The sequence below is a fragment of the Pipistrellus kuhlii genome, unplaced genomic scaffold, assembly GCF_014108245.1.
Source record: "Pipistrellus kuhlii isolate mPipKuh1 unplaced genomic scaffold, mPipKuh1.p scaffold_m20_p_71, whole genome shotgun sequence".
NCBI lineage: Eukaryota > Metazoa > Chordata > Mammalia > Chiroptera > Vespertilionidae > Pipistrellus > Pipistrellus kuhlii.
In genome coordinates this window covers 305001-324798 of record NW_023425575.1, presented here as the reverse complement: position 1 = coordinate 324798, position 19798 = coordinate 305001, and the positions used below count along the sequence as shown (strand labels likewise).

General features: G+C 39.2%; 4 protein-coding genes across 15 annotated transcripts in view; all 4 read left to right on the top strand.

The window, feature by feature from the left end:
* LOC118710269 (zinc finger protein 11-like) overlaps positions 1 to 15186 on the top strand; it is a 53170-nt gene extending 37984 nt beyond the window's left edge. Inside the window, 2 exon segments of the mRNA XM_045575938.1 lie at positions 12628 to 14523; positions 14526 to 15186. Of these exon segments, the coding sequence (XP_045431894.1) occupies positions 12628 to 14523; positions 14526 to 14668 (2039 nt within the window). The 3' untranslated portion in view covers positions 14669 to 15186.
* LOC118710240 (zinc finger protein 420) overlaps positions 1 to 19798 on the top strand; it is a 241764-nt gene that overhangs the window by 76268 nt on the left and 145698 nt on the right. The gene's annotated exons all lie outside the window — the stretch shown is intronic.
* LOC118710213 (zinc finger protein 208) overlaps positions 1 to 19798 on the top strand; it is a 141251-nt gene that overhangs the window by 38035 nt on the left and 83418 nt on the right. For 3 of the 12 annotated variants that reach the window (XM_045575948.1, XM_045575947.1, XM_045575946.1), the window contains exon 2: positions 118 to 252. The exons of 7 other annotated variants lie outside the window; for them this stretch is intronic. In XM_045575948.1, the coding sequence (XP_045431904.1) occupies positions 229 to 252 (24 nt within the window). In that variant the 5' untranslated portion in view covers positions 118 to 228. The remainder of the gene's footprint in view (positions 1 to 117; positions 253 to 19798) is intronic. 2 more of the 12 variants (XM_045575955.1, XM_045575956.1) reach the window with 1 other exon arrangement.
* LOC123651699 (zinc finger protein 320-like) overlaps positions 1 to 19798 on the top strand; it is a 124209-nt gene that overhangs the window by 86621 nt on the left and 17790 nt on the right. The window lies entirely within an intron of this gene.

The following is a 19798-nucleotide window of genomic DNA, read 5'->3' as shown; positions in this document are numbered from 1 at the left end:
AGACACATAAAAACGAAATGAAACTCCTCCCAATGTGGTCTCCATGTAGGAGCTCATTGTTCCTGACTCTCTCCTGTGACAAAGGTCAGGAGGGGGTGGCCTTTTCTCCATTTCGAGGTCCTTCTGACTGTGAGTGTGGGGGGAGCTGATTAACAGGTTGTGCTAACTTCTTTGAAGGCACTTTCTGAAGCTCCTCAACATAGTGTCACGTGAGGAAACATCCCAGACATGGACCAAATGGCTGCTTCTCAGGTAAAAGATGTGTCCTGTGTCAGAGATTATGTTTACTTTTCCTCTAAATTCTGGTGATTTATTTCTGTATTTCTGATGTTCTGGCATTTGCAGGTTGTTTTTCATTCCTTATTTCAGTACTTTATTTTAGCATAGTCAATGTCAGCAGTTTCAATATTTCTCTCTTTTTCTGTGTGTTTTTCTTTTTTTTCTCTCTTTTTAAATATATATTGTTTATTGGTTTCAGAATGGAAAGGAGAGGAATAGAGAGGTAGAAACATCAATTAGATTGGAGAATCATGGATCATCTGCCTCCTGCACCACCCCTGCACTGGGTATGGAGTCTGATACCTGGTGTGTGCTCTGTTAAGGAACCTAAGTCTGTCCTTTGGCTCATAGGTCAGCCCTCTTACTCTCAGCCACACTGGCTGGGTTATAATTCCCTCCTTTGTGCCAGAGCTTTGTCTGCATTCATTTTGTCACCCTCCCCAGATCAGGAAGCATTCCCATCTTTAATTAGTTACTTTCAACTACTCAAAACATCCCTTTTGTGATGGATCAAACTTGGAAAGCAGCCATCTCTAACATCTCTATAATATAGCTCTCCACTAATGATACATAAAATTTTTTAAGGAAATGTTCCAGTAAGAAAAATTAAGTTAACCCAAGCTGGTGTGGATCAGTGGTGGAGGGTTTGATTCCTGATCCAAGGCAAGTAACTCCTGGGTACCTGCGGTAGGCAGCCAATCCATGTGTCTCTGTCTGTGTTTCACATTGATGTCTCTTTCTGTCTCTCTCTTACTCATTCTCTCTCCCTCTCCTTTTTGTCCCTCTATCTCCCTGCCTTCCATTCTTGAAAAGTCAATGGAATATATCTTCGTAGGGGAGGATTTAGAGTCACAAAAAAAGAAACAGTATATCTAACTTATTTTATATCATTAAGTTTCTCTCCATATTGTGTTTGTAAAACACAAAGGGGATCATACACAAATAGATTCATGAGATTCATACAGTCACTAAACCGTCCTGATTTCGTAATTGTAAAATGTATCTTTGTGCCTAAACTGTTAACATTATTTCAGCTATTTTTTCTTTGTGTTTTTTTCCCAAGTATATTTCTATAGATTTCAGAGAGGAAGAGAGAGAGAGAGAGAGATAAAAACGTAAATGACGAGAGAGAATCATTGACCAACTGCCTCCTACACACCTCAAACTGGCTATTGAGCCTGTAACCTGGTTGTGTGTCCAGACGGGGAATTAAATCAGTGACTTCTTGGTGCATGGGTTTGCACGGACCACTGAACCACACAGCTGAACCAGGCAGAATAATCTTGTTCTATGATTACTCATAGTAAATTTTCAATTAGGATTATGGTTCCTATGTATCCTATTCCAGGAGCACTGATTCCATTAACAAACCCTTATTTTCAAAGTTCTGAATGAATATTTCATGTGTTTTCACTTTCTCTGTATTCAGAAGTATGACACATGGATCGGAAATATTGACGTTACAGGTAAAAAGTGAGCTTGTTACACTTTTGGAAATACAGGCCTCATCTCCAAACCTAGATCAGATTCTGTATTTTTACAGAAGTTCATTTTCTTGTGGTCTACTTTATACTTGAGAAGAAGTACATATACTTCTTTTCCTGCTGAGAAATATACACCACTAACCCTAAACGATGCAAACTTAGCACTCAGAAACCCATATACCTGTGTCCACACTTTATTTTTTTATTTTTATTTTTATTTTTTTTAATATATATTTTAATATATTTTATTGATTTTACACAGAGAGGAATTGAGAGGGACAGAGAGTTAGAAATGTCAATGAGAGAGAAACATCGACCAGCCGCCTCTTGCACACCCCTCACCGGGGATGTGCCCGCAGCCAAGGTACATGCCCTTGACCGGAATCGAACCCGGGACCTTTCAGTCCGCAGGCCGACGCTCTATCCACTGAGCCAAACCGGTCCCGGCCTGTGTCCACACTTTAATTGCACAGTTTATTTTCCTGTAAAGTAAAATCTGTACTGAGTTTGACATGTGTTATCCTCATGTGTCAGTGTTAGAAAACATCAGAGAATGGCATTGGGGCAAAATATTCTTACTGGATAATTTAGAATACCCCCTCTGTCAAAACCCCATTGCTTTTCATGTTTGGTTTTCACGTTTTGCTTTTCATATTTGGTGATATGAACTCTTCTGGTGACCTCTTTGTAACTGTGTCTTTTCTTTCAGGGACTGTTGACCTTCGGGGATGTGACCATCGATTTCTCTCAGGAGGAGTGGGAATGCCTGGATCCAGCTCAGCGGAAATTGTACCTGGATGTGATGTTGGAGAACTACAGCAACCTGGCCTCTGTGGGTGAGCATGACTTCCTTCCTGAGTTCCTACTCCAACTACAGGATTTTGTTTCCTTTATTACTTAACATCTCTAGGGGGCTTCTGCTTTCAATGTTAGATTCTTTATATATATATATATATATTATTGATTTTTTACAGAGAGGAAAGGAAAGGGACAGAGAGTTAGAAACATCGATGAGAGAGAAACATTGATCAGCTGCCTCTTACACACCCCCTACTGGGGATATGCCAACAACCAAGGTACATGCATGCCCCTGACCGGAATCGAACCTGGGACCTTTGAGTCCGCAGGCTGATGCTCTATCCACTGAGCCAAACCGGTTTCAGCCAATGTTAGATTCTTGTTCTTGAGGAACAATTTGGGCCCTAGCTGATTTTGCTGAGAGGAGAGAGCACTGATCTACAGACTGAAAGGTCCCAGGTTTGATTCTGGTCAAGGACCAATGAATGACAGGGTTGTTGCCTCGCTCCCCAGTAGGGGGCATGGAGTTGATATCCTATCAGTGATTCTCATCATTGATGTTTCACTCTTTCTCTCCCTCTCACTTCCTCTCTGAAAGCAATAAAAAAAATATATATTTTTTTTAAATCAGAACAAATTGGGGTCCTTAGAATAGAATAGAAAGGCTTTATGATGTATGTGAATTAGGAAGTCAGTGTTTGCACAAATTACATGTTGTCTACACTAATTAAGGTACTATCAGAAAATAATATTTTAGAACATCATTTTCTAGAATATTCTAATATTCTACCATGTCTTATGACCAGAGGACAACCTGGATTGGAAGTGGCAAAGCCTCTATCAAAAGTCATACTCCAGCCGAGACTGGTTTGGCTCAGTGGATAGAGCATCAGCCTGCGGACTCAAAGGTCCCGGGTTTGATTCTGGTCAAGGCATGTACCTTGGTTGCTGGCACATCCCCAGTGGGGGGGGTGCAAGAGGCAGCTGATTGATGATTCTCTCCCATCAATGTTTCTAACTCTATCTCTCTCTCTTCCTCTCTGTGAAAAATCAATAAAATATATAAAAACAAAAACAAACAAAAAAAGTCACACTCCATTTTATTATTATTATTTTTTTAAAAATACATCATTGATTTTTTTACAGAGAGGAAGAGAGAAGGATAGAGAGTCAGAAACATCGATGAGAGAGAATCATCAATCAGCTGCCTCTTGCACACCCCCTACTGGGGATGTGCCCGCAACCAAGATACATGCCCTTGTCCGGAATCGAACCTGGGGCCTTTCAGTCCGCAGGCCTATCCTGTATCCACTAAGCCAAACCGGTTTCGGCTTATTATTATTTTTTTAAATTTCTTTATTTTTTTTTATTTATTTCTTTATTTTTTTTATTTTATTTTTTTATTATTTTTTTTAATAAGTTTTTATTGTTCATATTATTACAAATGTTCCTTCCCCCCCCCCACCATTGCTCTCCTCCACCAGGTTCCCACCCCGCCCTCTGCCCTTTCCCCTCTCCCCATTGTCCTCATCCATAGGTGCACAGTTTATGTTCAGTCTCTTCCCACGCCCCCCTCTCCCCTTTACCCCAAGAATCGTCAGTTCACTCCCCTTCCATACCTCTGATTCTATTATATTCAACAGTTAATATTGTTCATCAGATTTTTTTAATTTCCTTGGTTTTTAGATTCACTTGTTGATAGTTATGTATTTGTTGTTCATAATTTTTATCTTTGTTTACTTTCTCTTCTGAAAGAACCCCCTTCAGCAATTCATATAATTCTGGTTTGGTGGTGATGAACTCCTTTAGCTTTTTTTTATTAGTGAAGCTCTTTATTTGGCCTTCGATTCTGAGTGATAGCTTTGCTGGGTAGATTATTTTTGGCTGTAGGTTCTTGCTATTCATCACCTTGAATATTTCTTGCCATTCCCTTCTGGCCTGCATGGTTTCTGTTGAGAAGTCAGCTGACAATCGTATAGGTGCTCCTTTGTAGGTTACTACCTTCTTTGCTCTTGCTTCTTTTAATATTCTCTCTTTGTCTTTTGCTCTTGGAATTTTAATAATGATGTGTCTCGGTGTGGTCCTCTTTGGATTCCTTTTGTTTGGAGTTCTGTGAGCTTCCTGGACTTGTAAGTCTAATTCTTTCACCAGGTAGGAGAAGTTTTCTGTCACTATTTCTTTCAGTATGTTTTTGATATCTTGCTCTCTCTCATCTTCTGGGACCCCCATAATTCTGATGTTGGTTCGCTTGAAGTTGTCCCAGAGGTTTCTTACATTATCTTCAATTTTCTGGATTCTCTTGCCTTCTAGCTTCTGTGGAGGAGTGTCTTCTGGCTCTTTATGTTCCAAATCTTTGACTTGATTCTTGCGATCTTCCCTTCTGTTTTTAGGACTCAGTAAAATATTTTTTATTTCAGACAATGTATTCTTTATTTCTTGTTGATCCCTTATCATTTCTTGTTGACTCCTTATTAATTCTAGTTGATCTCTTTTCATATCCTCATAGGCCTTATCCATCTTTTCTAGGAAATTCTTGAAAAACCTTATAAGCGTAGATTTGAACTCTATATCCAGACGCTTTTTGTCCTCCATTTCTTTTGTTTGTGATCTATTTTGTTGTCGCATTTCGCAGTTACAGATGGGGCGGGATTTCAGGGTGGAGCCTGCAGCTTTGGCTTCTGTCAGCCCCGCCCTATGCGGGTCCTTCAGTGCTCGCTGCTGCCGGCGCCTCTGAGAGAAAGGTGCCCTCGATTTTCGCCTGCTGCCAAACAGTCTATGCTCTCCCACAATGAGCCCGGTATTGGGGTTCAGTTCAGTTGGAAGTGGAGTTGGAGGTGGCGTTCACAGCAGTCTGGAGCCCCAGTCTCCTTCCCGTCAGGGCAATCTCACGGCACAGCCGACCGTCCCTTCTCTGCGCGCAGTGTGCGCGCCTCGAGGACCTCCTTTCTCCTCTCCCTGGGGTTCCGCCTTACAGCCCGGATCCCTATGGCTGAGCCTGAGTCCCCGGGGTCTGGCCCAGAACCGGGTTCAGAGCAGTTGGGGGCCCAGCACAGTGGGAGCTTTTCTCTCCTTTCCGCTCGGGAACGCTCGCCAGGCACTCGGCCTCCCTCCTCTCTGGCTCCGTCCTCTCCGCGCGCCGCGTCTCCGTACCTTGGGCTTTTCCAGCTCCTCCGCGCCTCCTTCTGGTTTTCTCCTTGCTTCTCGCTGTAGAATTTCCAGTCAGTCAACCTTCCTGTAGTTCTGGGCAATGTCCGTTTTATATTTTAGTTGTATTTTATTGAAATTGTTGTGTGCGGCTGCGGCTAGGTGTTCACCTGGGCGCAGCCATCTTGGATCAACCTTAAATTTCTTTATTGATTAAGGTATTACTATATGTCCTTATCCCCTAATTACCCACCATCCCCTCCCCTCCGCACTGATGTTCTCATCCCCCCTGTTGTCTGTGACAATTGGTTAGGCTTATATGCATGCATAAAATTTTTTTGTTTGATATCTCCTCCTTATACCCATCCTCCCCTACCTTTCTTCTGAGACTTGATGGTCTGATTGATGCTTTTCTGTCTCTGGATCTGTTTTTGTTCATCATTTATTGTTGTTTATTTTATTCTATTAATAACTGAGTTCATGTGATATTTATCTTTCTCTGACTGGCTTATTTCACTTAGCATAATGCTCTCCAGTTCCATCCATGCTGTTGCCAATTGTAAGAATTCCTTCCTTTTTACTGCAGCATAGTATTCCATTGTGTAGATGTACCACAGTTTTTTTAATCCACTGATCTGCTGATGGGCCCTTAGACTGTTTTCTTCGCTAAGGTGATTTGTGCTACTATGAGCATAGGGATGTATATATCTTTTCTGATTGGTGGTTCTAGTTTCTTGGGATACATTCCTAGAAGTTGGATCACTGGGTCAAATTGCGGTTCTATTTTTAGTGTTTTGAGGAAACTCCATACTGTTCTCCACAGTGGCTACACCAGTCTACATTCCCACCAGTCTTGCACGAGGGTTCCTTTTTCTCTGCATCCTCCCTAGCACTTATCATTTGTTGATTTGTTGATGATAACCATTATGACAGGTGTGAGATGGTATTGCATTGTCGTTTTTTTGTTTTGTTTTGTTTTTTTAATATATATTATTGATTTTTTACAGAGAGGAAGGGAGAGGGATAGAGACTTAGAAACTTCGATGAGAGAAACATCAATCAGCTGCCCCCTTGCACACCCCCTACTGGGGATGTGCCTGCAACCAAGGTAAATGGCCTTGAATGGAGTCGAACCTGGGACCTTTCAATCCATAGGCTGACATTCTATCCGCTGAGCCAAACCAGTATTGGCCGCATTGTTGTTTTGATTTGCATCTCTCGGATAGTTAGTGACTTTGAGTATGTTTTCATTTGTCTCTGTCTTCTTTTTAAAAGTATCTATTTAGGTCCATTGCCCATTTTTTTATTGTGGTGTTTATCTTCCTTTTTTAAAGTTGTATGACTTCCCTGTAAATGTTGTTAATCAAATTCACTGAGCCAGCCAAAACTGGTTTGGCTCAGTGGTAGAGCGTCGGTCTGCGGACTGAAAGGTCCCGGGTTCGATTCCGGTCAAGGGCATGTACGTTGGCTGCGGGCACATCCCCAGTGGAGGATGTGCAGGAGGCGGCTGGTCGATGTTTCTCTATCATCGACGTTTCTGGCTCTATCTCTCTCCCTTCCTCTCTGTAAAAAATCAATAAAATATATTATAAAAAAAAAAAAATTCACTGAGCCAAACCGGTTAGGGTTATTCGTGGGTATCTTACTTATTTTGGTGCGATGTAAATGGGATTGTTTTTTTAGTCTCTCTTTCTGTAAGTTCATTATTGGTATATAGAAATGCCATAGATTTAAGGTGTTAATTTTGTATCCTGCATATGCTGATTTCCTTTATTAAGTCTAATAATTTTTTATGGAGTCTTTAGGGATTTTTTATGTACAGTATCATGTCATCTGAGAATAAGGACACTTTTACTTCTTTTCCAATTTCGATGTCTTTTATTTCTTGTCTGATCACAGTGGCTAATACTTCCAGTACTATGTCGTACAGTAATGGTGAGAGTGGGCATTCCTGTATTGTTCCTGTTCTTAGGGGGAATGGTTTTAGTTTTTGCCCTTTGAGTATGATGTTGGCTGTGGGTTTGTCATATGTGGCTTTTATTATGTTGAGATATGATCCTTCTATTCCCACCTTGCTGAGAGTTTTAATTAAGAAAGGTGGTTGGGCCGAAACTGGTTTGGCTTAGTGGATAGAGCATCAGCCTGTGGACATGTACCTTGGTTTCGGGCACATCCCCACTGGGGGGTGTGCAGGAGGCAACTGATGGATATTTCTCTCTCATCAGTGTTTTTAACTATCCCCTCTCCCTTCCTCTCTGTAAAATATCAATAAAAATAAAATTTTAAAAATAATATACATATTATTTTATATATATGTAAAATAATATATATACATATATATGTATATGTGTATATGTATATGATGAGAGAGAATCATAGATTAGCTTGGTTTCAGCACAAACCGGTTTCTGCACGACTATGTGATTTTTATCTCTCAATTTGTTTGTTATGTGTCACGTTTATTGATTTGCAGATATTGTACCATACTGCATCCCCAGGATAAATTCTACTTGGCCATTGTGTATGATCTTTCTGATGTATTCCTGGATCTGATATGCTAGAATTTTATTGAGGATTTTGACATCTGTGTTCATGAGGGATATTGGCCTGTAATTCTCTTTCATTATGTTGTCTTTATCTGGGTTTGGTATTAGGTTGATGCTGGCTTCATAGAAGGAGTGTGGAAGTGTTCCTTTTTCTTGAAACATTTGGAATAGTCTGAGGAGGATAGGTTTCAGTTCTTCCTTGAATGTTTGGTAAAACTTCCCTGTGAAGCAGTCTGGTCCTGGCCTTTTGTTTGTTGGAAGCTTTTTAATGACTGCTTCAATTTCTTCCGTAGTTATTGGCCTATTGAGATTTTTAGAATCTCCCTGATTTTTGAAAGATTTTGTTGAATTCAGGGAGGAAAGGAGACTTAGAGATAGAAACTTCAGCTGGGTATTAATTGATTATTTTATATGTGCCCTGACCATATGTGTTTTCTGTATGAATCACCAGATATAAATTCATGGTGTTACCTGGTACCTTTTGTAAATATTGGAAAATCCTCCACCGTGTTTTGTTAGTGGCTGCACCAGTATGTTTATAATGTTGCTGACAGTGCATCAACGTTCTCATTTCTCCACTTCATTGGTAATTCTTGTCGTTTTTTTATTTATGAATGATTCGCATCCTGTTAGGTGTTTGGTGGTATTTTATGGTGTGTCCATTTGCATTTCTCTGATGATGAATGAGTTGAACATCATTTAATATGTCTATTGGACATCAATATGTCCTATTTGGGAAATATCTATATATGATAGGTCCCCTGACCATTTTTCAATAATACTGTCTTTTTGGTGTTGAATTGTGTAAGTTTCTTATATATATTGGATTGAACCAGGGCCCCTCAGTCCACAGACAGATGCTCCATCCCTTGTGCCAAAACAGCTAGGGCTTCATTATAGTTTTTGGTAACAGAAGCTTTGAAGTATGTTTTAAAATCAGGAAGCCTGAAGCCTTTAATTGCATATATTCTTTTCATGATTGACTTCGTTACATGGAGTCCTGGGATGTTCACCTTAATTTAATTTAATTTAATTATTATTTTTAAAAATATATTTTATTGATTTTTTACAGAGAGGAAGAGAGAGAGATAGAGAGTCAGAAACATCGATTAGCTGCCTCCTGCACACCCCCCACCAGGGATGTGCCCGCAACCAAGGCACATGCCCTTGACCGGAATCAAACCCGGAACCCGTCAGTCCGCAGGCAGATACTCTATTCACTGAGCCAAACCAGTTTCGGCATGACTTGATATCTTTTGTTGAGATTTCTGAATTGTAAAGTAATAGACTTTTGAACATGATTTCTTTATGAAGAAACAAATAATAGCCATCTGTGGAACAAATTCTATTTTCGTTCAACACTGCTTTCAGTATCTCTAATTTGGTTCCATTGTCTGTTTAATATACCAGTGGGAAATATTCTCTGTTTTCTTCTCAGGCACACGATATCTTTTCAGGGTTGATAATATGTCTTAAGTACTGCCGTCACTGTGGTGCTTGAACAATATCTCATAGTTTCTTTGTAGCAGCTTCTACAGGGCACTCACCATGTACTGCCATTCGTTTGCACTGTGTCATGCACAACAGATGCTTCTTATTCAAGATGCTTCAAAACAGGGATGTGGGAGCTCCTTTCACATCCCGCGTGGTTCAGGGTTCCTGTTCAGGGTTTGGGTTTCTGCAGAAGGCCACACACAAAATGAAAGAAACAAAAAGAATTAATTTGGGAAATAGTGGTCCAGGCGGGAGTCCACCTCTAGGGAGAGGACTACAAGCTGCTCTGGCCTTGTTATCCCTATTATTAAGGTTATGAGATACACACGTATCCTTTAGGCAGGACACTCAATAATAGCCAATCAGCAAGAATTTACATATGACTAACAGTTGGAGGCTGCTTTAACTACAAACTTCTCAACTAAACAATGATTAGCTTAGCTCTGACCATTCAGAGCAATTAAGGTTGGCCAGCCATCCAGATTCCCTGTTCATATATCTCTATAAGTGACAATGATGGTTTCAGCACAGGGAGATCATTGAACATGCAATTCTCTCTCTCTTCTTTCTCTCCAGTGAAGAAACTGGGAATTGGGAGTGTTTTTATAATTATGGCCATGATGTGCCAGGGGGTTTGAGCAGGTAAAAAGGGCATTTTAAATTTTAAGGACGCAGAGTTTTTACATCATTGGCAAATGTAAGCTACTCTTTGTCCCTCTTTGATGTGAATTTTCCTCATGGTATCTATATTAAGCTTTAAATGAATCTTTCACTGGTTCTTGGAGTACTCAAAACTGTCATTTGGCCTATAGTTGCTGATAACTTCAATGTACACTCACTTCAATGTCAAAACTGAAAATTTGTTTTCTTTTAAGCTATTTCCTCTGAAAGTAACCAGGTCTTTATGCCAAAGTCCGGAATACAAGATTTATTCACTGAAAAAATACCGGTAAGATATAAAAGTTGTCATGTTGATAATATAATGTACACTTAATGAAAGCCTTGATATTTCAGAAGAGTGTGATGAGAAGAGAGGGAATTAGTATAAACAAAACTAATCTGGAAAGGTTATAATAAAATTGTTGTTATCTATAGAGGTCAAATGTAGTATGCATTTGGGAAACCTCTGATATTAAAGTCAGTTTATTTGCAGATCAGTGTTTCTGCATGTAATGGTTGAAAACAACTTTTATTTTATTTATTTATTTATTTTTAAAAATACATTTTATTGATTTTTTACAGAGAGGAAGGGAGAGAGAGAGCTAGAAACGTTGATGACAGAGAAACATCGACCAGCTGCCTCTTGCACACCCCCTATCAGGGATGTGCCGGCAACCAAGGTACATGCCCTTGACCGGAATTGAACCTGGGACCTATCAGTCCGCAGACCAACGCTTTACACTGAGCCAAACCGGTTTAGGCAAGGGCATTTTAAATTTTAAGGACGCAGAGTTTTTACATCAAGATATTGGTTACAGAGTATTGGGGGTTTCTATATAGCAAATTGTTGAAGTTAGAGAGTATTGGGCGTTTCTATACCACAAATATTTCAGATAATAATTATTTCATACATTAGAGGGATTACATTATTATAACATTAATATTATTATTATTGCTAAATGTATTTTTATTAAAATTCAGAGAGGTAGTGAGAGAGATAGAGAATCTCTCTCGATAAGAGAGAATCATTGATAAGAGAGAATCATTGATTGGCTGCCTCCTACATACCCTTATGAGGATTAAACTTGCAACCTGAGAATGTGCCCTGGATTGGAATTAAACCTGGGACCCTTCAGTCCTCAGGGAAATGCTCTATCTGTTAAGCCAGTTGAGCTAGGGTTCTTATTTTTTATTCAAAAATATACTTTTATTGATTTTAGATAGGGAGGTAGAGGAAGACAGAAGAAAACATCAATAATGAGAGACAGTCATTTCTTGGCTGCCTCCTGCTCTCCTTATACTGGGGAACCCTGGGCTTGTGCTCTGACCTGGAATGGAACCTCAACCAACTTGTCCATACATCTAAGCTCAACCACTGAGCCACGGTAGCTGGGGAATTGGCAATCTTTTAAATAAGAATCATTATTCTTCCTCTGACAATGTTTGTGTTTATGTTTTATGTATAATTTTTAAAAATTAGGAAAGGTTTTTTTAGACAACCATCTTTATTAAATGTAACAAATTGTTTCTTATGGAACACATGTACATGTTTAATGAAATTATAACTGTCACTAAAGGACTTTCTATCTTCTATTACTACCAGAGTACACATAATGGAGATGAAAGTTACCAATGCAATCAACTGTGGAAAATTTTTAAGCAAGGATCATATCTTAATCATCATTGGAGAAGCGAGCTTTCAGAGAAACATAAAAATGGAAATGTCTTTGACCCAAGTTCCAATCACAATATATGTCAGGTTATTCCTATTGTGAAGAAGACACACAAAGGAAATAAAAGTGTTCAGTCTTTTCAGCAGTATTCAAATTACACTGAACAAGAGAATGTTCATCCTGGGGAGGAGACTTACAAATTGAATTCTTGTGGTAAAATACCCAGTCAAATATTCAATCTAAATAAAATGAAAAAAATCCATAATGGAGCAAAACATTATAAATGTAAAGATTCTGGTAAAATATCTAATTTGTCTTCAGGTTGTATTCTAAATCAGAAAATTCATACTGGAGAGAAGCCTTTCAAATGTAAAGCATGTGGCAAAGCCTTTAAATGTCACTCATCTCTTATTGTACATAAGGAAAGAATTCATACTATTGCAAAATTTTACAAACTCAGGGAAAATGGAAAAAGCTTTAGTGAGTCCTCAAGACATAATCAGCATCATAGAAATGATATGGGAGAAAAGTCTTATAAATGTTCAGAATGTGACAAAGCCTTTACCAATCCCTCAACCCTTAGTATTCATCTGAGAATTCACACTGGAGAGAAACCTTATAAATGTAATGAATGTGGCAAAGCTTTTAACCAGTCCTCATTTACTTATCATCAGAGAGTTCATACTGGAGAGAAGCCCTATAAATGTAGAGAATGTGGAAAAGCCTTTAGATGTTCCTCACATTTTATTACCCATCAATTATTTCATACTGGAGAGAAGCCTTATAAATGTGGAGAATGTGGCAAAGCCTTTAACCAGTCCTCAAACCTTATTTATCATCAGAGAGTTCATACAGGAGAGAAGCCTTATAAATGTAGAGAATGTGGCAAAGCCTTTAGATTTTCCTCACATTTAATTACCCATCAGTTATTTCATACTGGAGATAAGCCTTATATATGTAGAAAATGTGACAAAACATTCACTGCGTTATCAACCCTTACTATCCACCAGAGAGTTCACACTGGCAAGAAGCCTTATAAATGTGGAGAATGCGGCAAATCCTTCGGTAGAACCTCACACCTTGCTTATCATAAAAGAGTTCACACTGGAGAGAAGCCTTATCAATGTAGAGAATGTGGCAAAGCCTTTAGATGTTCCTCCCATCTTACTACCCATCAGATAGTTCATACTGGAGAGAAGCCTTATCAATGTGGAGAATGTGGTAAAGCCTTTAAAAGTTCCTCATACCTTGATAATCATCAGAAAGTTCATACTGGAGAGAAGCCTTATAAATGTGGAGATTGCGGCAAAGCCTTTAGAAGTTCCTCATACCTTACTAATCATCAGAAAGTTCATACTGGAGAGACGCCTTATCAATGTGGAGAATGTGGCAAAGCTTTTACATGTTCCTCCCATCTTATTACCCATCAGATAGTTCATACTGGAGAGAAACCTTATCAATGTGGAGAATGTGGTAAAGCCTTTAAAAGTTCCTCATACCTTGATAATCATCAGAGAGTTCATACTGGAGAGAAGCCTTATCAATGTGGAGACTGTGGCAAAGCCTTTACACGTTCCTCATACCTTACTAATCATCAGAGAATTCATACTGGAGAGAAGCCTTATCAATGTGGAGAATGTGGCAAAGCCTTTACACGTTCCTCATACCTTATTAATCATCAGATAGTTCATACTGGAGAGAAGCCTTATCAATGTGGAGAATGTGGCAAAGCCTTCACATGTTCCTCATACCTTACTAATCATCAGAGACTTCATACTGGAGAGAAGCCTTATCAATGTGGAGAATGTGGCAAAGCCTTTACACGTTCTTCATACCTTACTAAGCATCAGAGAGTTCACACTAGAGAAAAACCTTATACATTTAGAGAATGTGGCAAAGCCTTTGATGGAAACTCACAGCTTAGTAAGCATCCGACAGTTCAAACTGGAGAGAAGCCTCATAAATGCAGAGAATGTGGTAAATTCTATAGATGGTCCTCAGAACTTACTAACCATCAGAGAGTTCATACTGGAGAGAAGCCTTTTAAATGTAAAGAATGTGACAAATCCTTTGGTGCATCTTCAAGCCTTGTTTATCATCAGAAAGTTCACACTGGAGAGAAGCCTTTTAAATGTATAGAATGTGGTAAAGCCTATAGATGGTCCTCAGACCTTATTAAACATCAGAGAGTTCACACTGGAGAAAAGCCTTATAAATGCAGAGAATGTGGCAAAGACTTTAGGTGTCCATCAAACCTTATTAAGCATGAGAGACTTCACACGGAGAAGCCTTATAAATGTAGAGAATGTGGGAAAGCCTTTGGTAGAGACTCAGAACTTAGTAAGCATCAGACAGTTCACATTGCAGAGAAGCCTCATAAATGCAGAGAATGTGGCAAAGCCTTTAGCTACCCCTCAAAACTTATTAAGCATCAGAGAGTTCATACTTGAGAAAGCCTTATACATGTAGAGAATGTGGAAAATCCTTTGTCAATTCCTCCTACCTTACTAAGAATGATATCGTTCATACTGGAGAGAAGCCTTTTACATGTAGAAAGTGTAACAAAGCTTTCATTCAGTGTGTCTGCTAAACTATAGAGCAGAGAGTGCATACTTGAGAGAAGTCTTACAGATATGCCTTGTGTGGTCGGTCCTTGATCAGCAGAGTACTTAACATCATAGAATTCATGCTGGAGAGAAAAATGTAAAAAAGCCTTTTAAAGTCACTCAGGTATTATTATAATTGAGATATTCATAAGAGAGAGAGACCAAACAAATGTAGAGAATAGGATGGAGCATATACCCACAGCTCAATTCACTGCACATCAGGGAATTGAATAGTAGAGGGACACTTTACACTGTAGAAAATGTGAGCCTTAACCTGAGGTCAAACTCAACATTTCAGGAATCATTCTAAAGAAACAGATATAATGTAGTTTTCATCCAAAGGTTTCTCCATGGTTGAAACTTCATTGAGAATGATAAGATGAAGTCTTACAAATTATGAGGCATATTGTCAGTGTATGTCCTCATTTATATGTCATACTATCTCTGATAATTATTACTGGGTTGATTCCCATCAACATAAAGAGTGTGACAAATCTTACACAGTATGCAACCCTGGCCCGACATCAGAATTCATCCTGGGGAGAAACTACAAATGTAAACAGTGTCCTAAAGTCTTTATTCAGCATCTGTAGCTTATTCCTCACATTGGAATTAATTCTAGAGGGAAACCTTAAATCTGAAGAATGTCAGAAATCATATACTTGGACCTACAGCCTCGCTCAGTATCAGCTTATAATTTTGTAGAAATTCCATATTCATGATAATAGGAGGAAGGATTTTTCTTCAAAATGTACATTTCACAAAACTTCAAGGAATTTATGCCTTAAGTAGATTTTAAAGATGTTAAAACTTTATGCAATTGACTATGATTTTCAAAGTATCAGTGAATTCACACTAATAACCAAAATGCTCTTCAGGTATTGTTCTAAGTCAGAATGTTTATTAAACAGTGTCCTCCAAACTTAAAATGTAATTAGGGAATATTTATATAGTTGGATATATCAAAAGAATTGGTGTTTCCATATGTAGAGTTACTTGGAGTGTTATTTATATTGAAATCATTTGAAGTCTTGAAAAGGAAATATTAATGTGACTGTAATCCCATATCACTTGATACTGCTTTGTTTTCTGGTGTCTTGTGTGAGTGAAATCATGGGGTTGATTGTTTCTGCCTTAAAGATTTGTGAGCTGTTGTATGGACTTCACTTGTGTACACTTTCTCATGGAATATTGGATACATTCTAAGGTGCAGTATTTTCTTCTATTAGAGAATAATACTATTAAATAATTCTTTTAAAATAGTTCTTGATTTTTGTAAATGATGTCATCGAAGTTTCTTCCTTTTCTGTGCCACTGTGTTCAGCTGAAAACTTTTTGAGGGCATGTGAGTTTGCAACATTCAGGGGACAGGAACTACACTCAGGACAGGGCTGTCTGTGTAAAAATTTTCAATAATTAATAGGAATATTGCAATACCAGTGACAGTGTTGTACCCAAGATGCAGAATTTTCCTGAACTCTGCATATGGGATAGGATAGTTTTGCCAGGCTACACTGCTGGCTGAACTCAGAAAAATTAATTCTGTTTCTTTCATTTCCTATTTTCTGTTTCTCTCTGGTTTTTCACTTTGTCTTCTAGGCTGCCATTCCTTTAGCAGTACTATGACCACAGCATGTGAAACTTCCTGCCCCACATCAGCCTTTCAAGCCCCTGTAACTTCCACTCAGTAGTTTGGAATTTATTATGCAATGACTGACCCCAGAATTTAGTGAATATTTTGCTTTATTTTCATGAAGTACATAGCCCACCATTCAGGTTCTCATGCGGACACCTATAGTTTTTATTATGAATAAGAATTTTAGGAATACCACTAATTCTCATCTGTGTACATTGTAATTGGAATCCTTTTTTATTTTTAATGTTTTATTAATTTTTTACAGAGAGGAAGGGAGAGTGATAGAGTTAGAAACATTGATGAGAGAGAAACACCGATGAGCTGCCTCCTGCACACCCCCCACTGGGGATGTGCCCGAAACCAAGATATATGCCCTTGACCGGAATCGAACCTGGGACCTTCAGTCTTCAGGCTGACGCTCTATCCATGGAGCCAAACCAGTTTTGGCTGGAATCCTTTTTCTTGTCCTGATTTCCATTGGAAAGAATAATTTTTCAGTGTTATCTCATTAACTTCTTTATTGGGATGCAATTAACCCAGTTTACACAGGTTTTATTCTCACTTGCTTTTATGAAGTTAAAAGTCACAAGTCTGGCAAAGTGTAAGTGCAGGACATAGCCCTGATGTTCTTTTTAATTTTGTTACATGCCATTACTTATTTTTAGAGAGGTAGTGATTGAATTCAGAAAGTTACCACATGGCATCCAGGCCTAGGGTTGGTCTGACTTAGCACCTCTCCCTTTAGCGTTGACCATGTAAGAAAGATTTCACACCAGTCCAGGTGGCTTTTGAGAAAATGTTATTTACAGTGTGTAACAAAGAGGGCTTAAGGGAGGAGAAGCAAGAGGAGATTGTCAAGAAAATGGGGGCCTTAGAGCCCATTTTAGGGGATTACTGTTATATTGTAAATCAGCCAACTAGACCAAAGACGCCTTAATCATTGAGCCAAATTTTGGAGCACTAATTATGCTAGTGGTCTTAGAGGAGTAACCTCCCAAATCTGAGCAAAAACAAGGAACACATAGAGGAATCGCTCCCAGAAAGCCCCTCCTTGCGGGCAGATCACCTGTCCAGAGGACACTGTTTTCTTTCCCTATATGTCCCACCCCATGAAGACTGCTCTTCCTGGAAATCTATGCTCATTATTTTTGGGGAAGGGATAATTGAAATTATTTGAAGCAAACTGATGACACACCAGAGACAAGATCTGAAATGCTCTCTTCTTGGCCCTAAAATGGGTGCATAGCGGAAGGGAAGCCATCTGGACTCTCAGGGCCTGGGGCAGAGATGTGGGGAAAGGCACACAAAGGGTTTGACTAAACTCTAGTCGTTTCCTGAGACTTTAAACCTGGTTGGGTGGGAGTGCTTTCCTGGAATGGCTTGCAGCAGAAAGCCCTCCACACAGCCGGAATTGTGTAAAGGCCTGAAAGCAGAGACATCTCAGGGAGTTTCCTCCGACAAACCCTCCATCTGGGCAAATATAGAAAACAAAAATAGAGGTAAATTATTACCATTTTAAAATAAAAAATAAACTGTTACCAGAAGGAACATATAATTAAATTGAAATTGCATTTAAATATGATTGATCTAATGTCCATACTTCCTAAAGCAATCTATAGGTTCAATGCACTCCCCATTAAAATACCAATGGCATATTTCACTGACTTAGAAAGAACTCTCCAGTCTACGGCCATACTGAACGCACCTGATCTCGTCTGATCTCGGAAGCTAAGCAGGGTCGGGCCTGGTTAATACTTGGATGGGAGAAAGAACGCTCCAAAAGTTCATTTGGAACAATAAAAGACCCCGAATAGCCACAGCAATCCTGAGAAAGAAGAGTAAAGTAGGGGGGATCTCAATACCAGTCTTCAAGCTGTATTACAAAGCCACTGTTCTCAAAACAGCCTGGTACTGGCACAAGAACAGACATATAGATCAATGGAATTGAATTGAGAACCCAGATATCAACCCAAATCACTGTCAAATTAATATTTGACAAAGGAGGCACGAATATACAATGGAGTCAAGAGAGTCTCTTCAATAAATGGTGTTGGGAAAATTGAACAGATACATACAAAAGAATGAAACTAAATCACCAACTTACACCATACATAAAAATAAACTCAAAATGGATACAGGACTTAAACATAAGACAGGAAACCATAAAAATACTAGAAGCATCCACAGGCAGCAAAATCGCAGACATATGCCAAAAGAACTTCTTCACTGATACTGCCCCTAGGGCAATGGAAGCTAAAGCGAAAATAAACAAATGGGACTACATCAAAATAAATAGCTTTTTTACAGCAAAAGTAACCATCAACAAAACAACAAGAAAGCCCACTGTGTGGGAGAACATATTTGCAAATGTTACCAATGATAAAGGTTTAATCTCCAACCTCTACAGACAGCTTATACAACTAAATAAAAGGAAGATGAATGATCCAATTAAAAAATGGGCAATGGACCTAAATAGAATATTTTCAAAAGAAGACAGAAGGAAGGCCAAAAGGCACATGAAAACATGCTCAAAGTCACTAATTATCCGAGAGATGCAAATCAAAACAACAATGCGGTACCATTTCACACCTGTCAGAATGGCCAACATCAACAAATCAACAAACGACAAGTGTTGGCGAGGTTGCGGAGAAAAAGGAACCCTCGTGCACTGCTGGTGGGAATGCAGACTGGTGCAATCACTGTGAAGAACAGTGTGGAGTTTCCTCAAAAAACTGAAAATGGAACTCCCATTTGATCCAGTAATCCCACTTCTACGAATATATCCCAAGAAACTAGAAACACCAATCAGAAAGGATATATGCACCCCTATGTTCATAGCAGCACAATCTACAATAGCTAGAATTCGGAAACAGCCTAGGTGCCCGTCAGCAGATGATTGGATCCAAAACCATGGTACATCTATACAATGGAATACTATGCTGCCATAAAAAAGAAGGAATTCTCATCATTTTCAGCAACTTGGATGGAATTGGAGAATATCATGTTGAGTGAAACAAGCCAGTCAATGAAAGAGAAATACCACATGACCTCACTCATTTATGGATAGTATAGAACACATGTGTCAAACACAAGGCCCGAGGGCCAAATCCGTCCCGCCAGGCCTTGCAATGTGGCCCGCACCGCGCTGTCATCACTGCACTCCGCTGCGTTTCCATCACAATGACAGTTTATGACTGTTCAGTAAACCATTCGGCCCGCGATTTAGGCTGGGTTTTAGATTTTGGCCCCTTCTCTGATTGAGTTCGACACCCCTAGTATAGAACATTATAAACTGATGAACCAAAAGATAGATATTGAGACAGTAAAGCAACAGGCAGACTGTCAAATTACAGCAGGAAGGGTAGGGAGATCTGGGGGAGATAAGAGATCAACCGAAGGACTTGTATACATGTATATAAGTACAACCAATGGACACAAAACTGGGGAGGGAAGGTATGTATGGAATGGGGGGGCAATA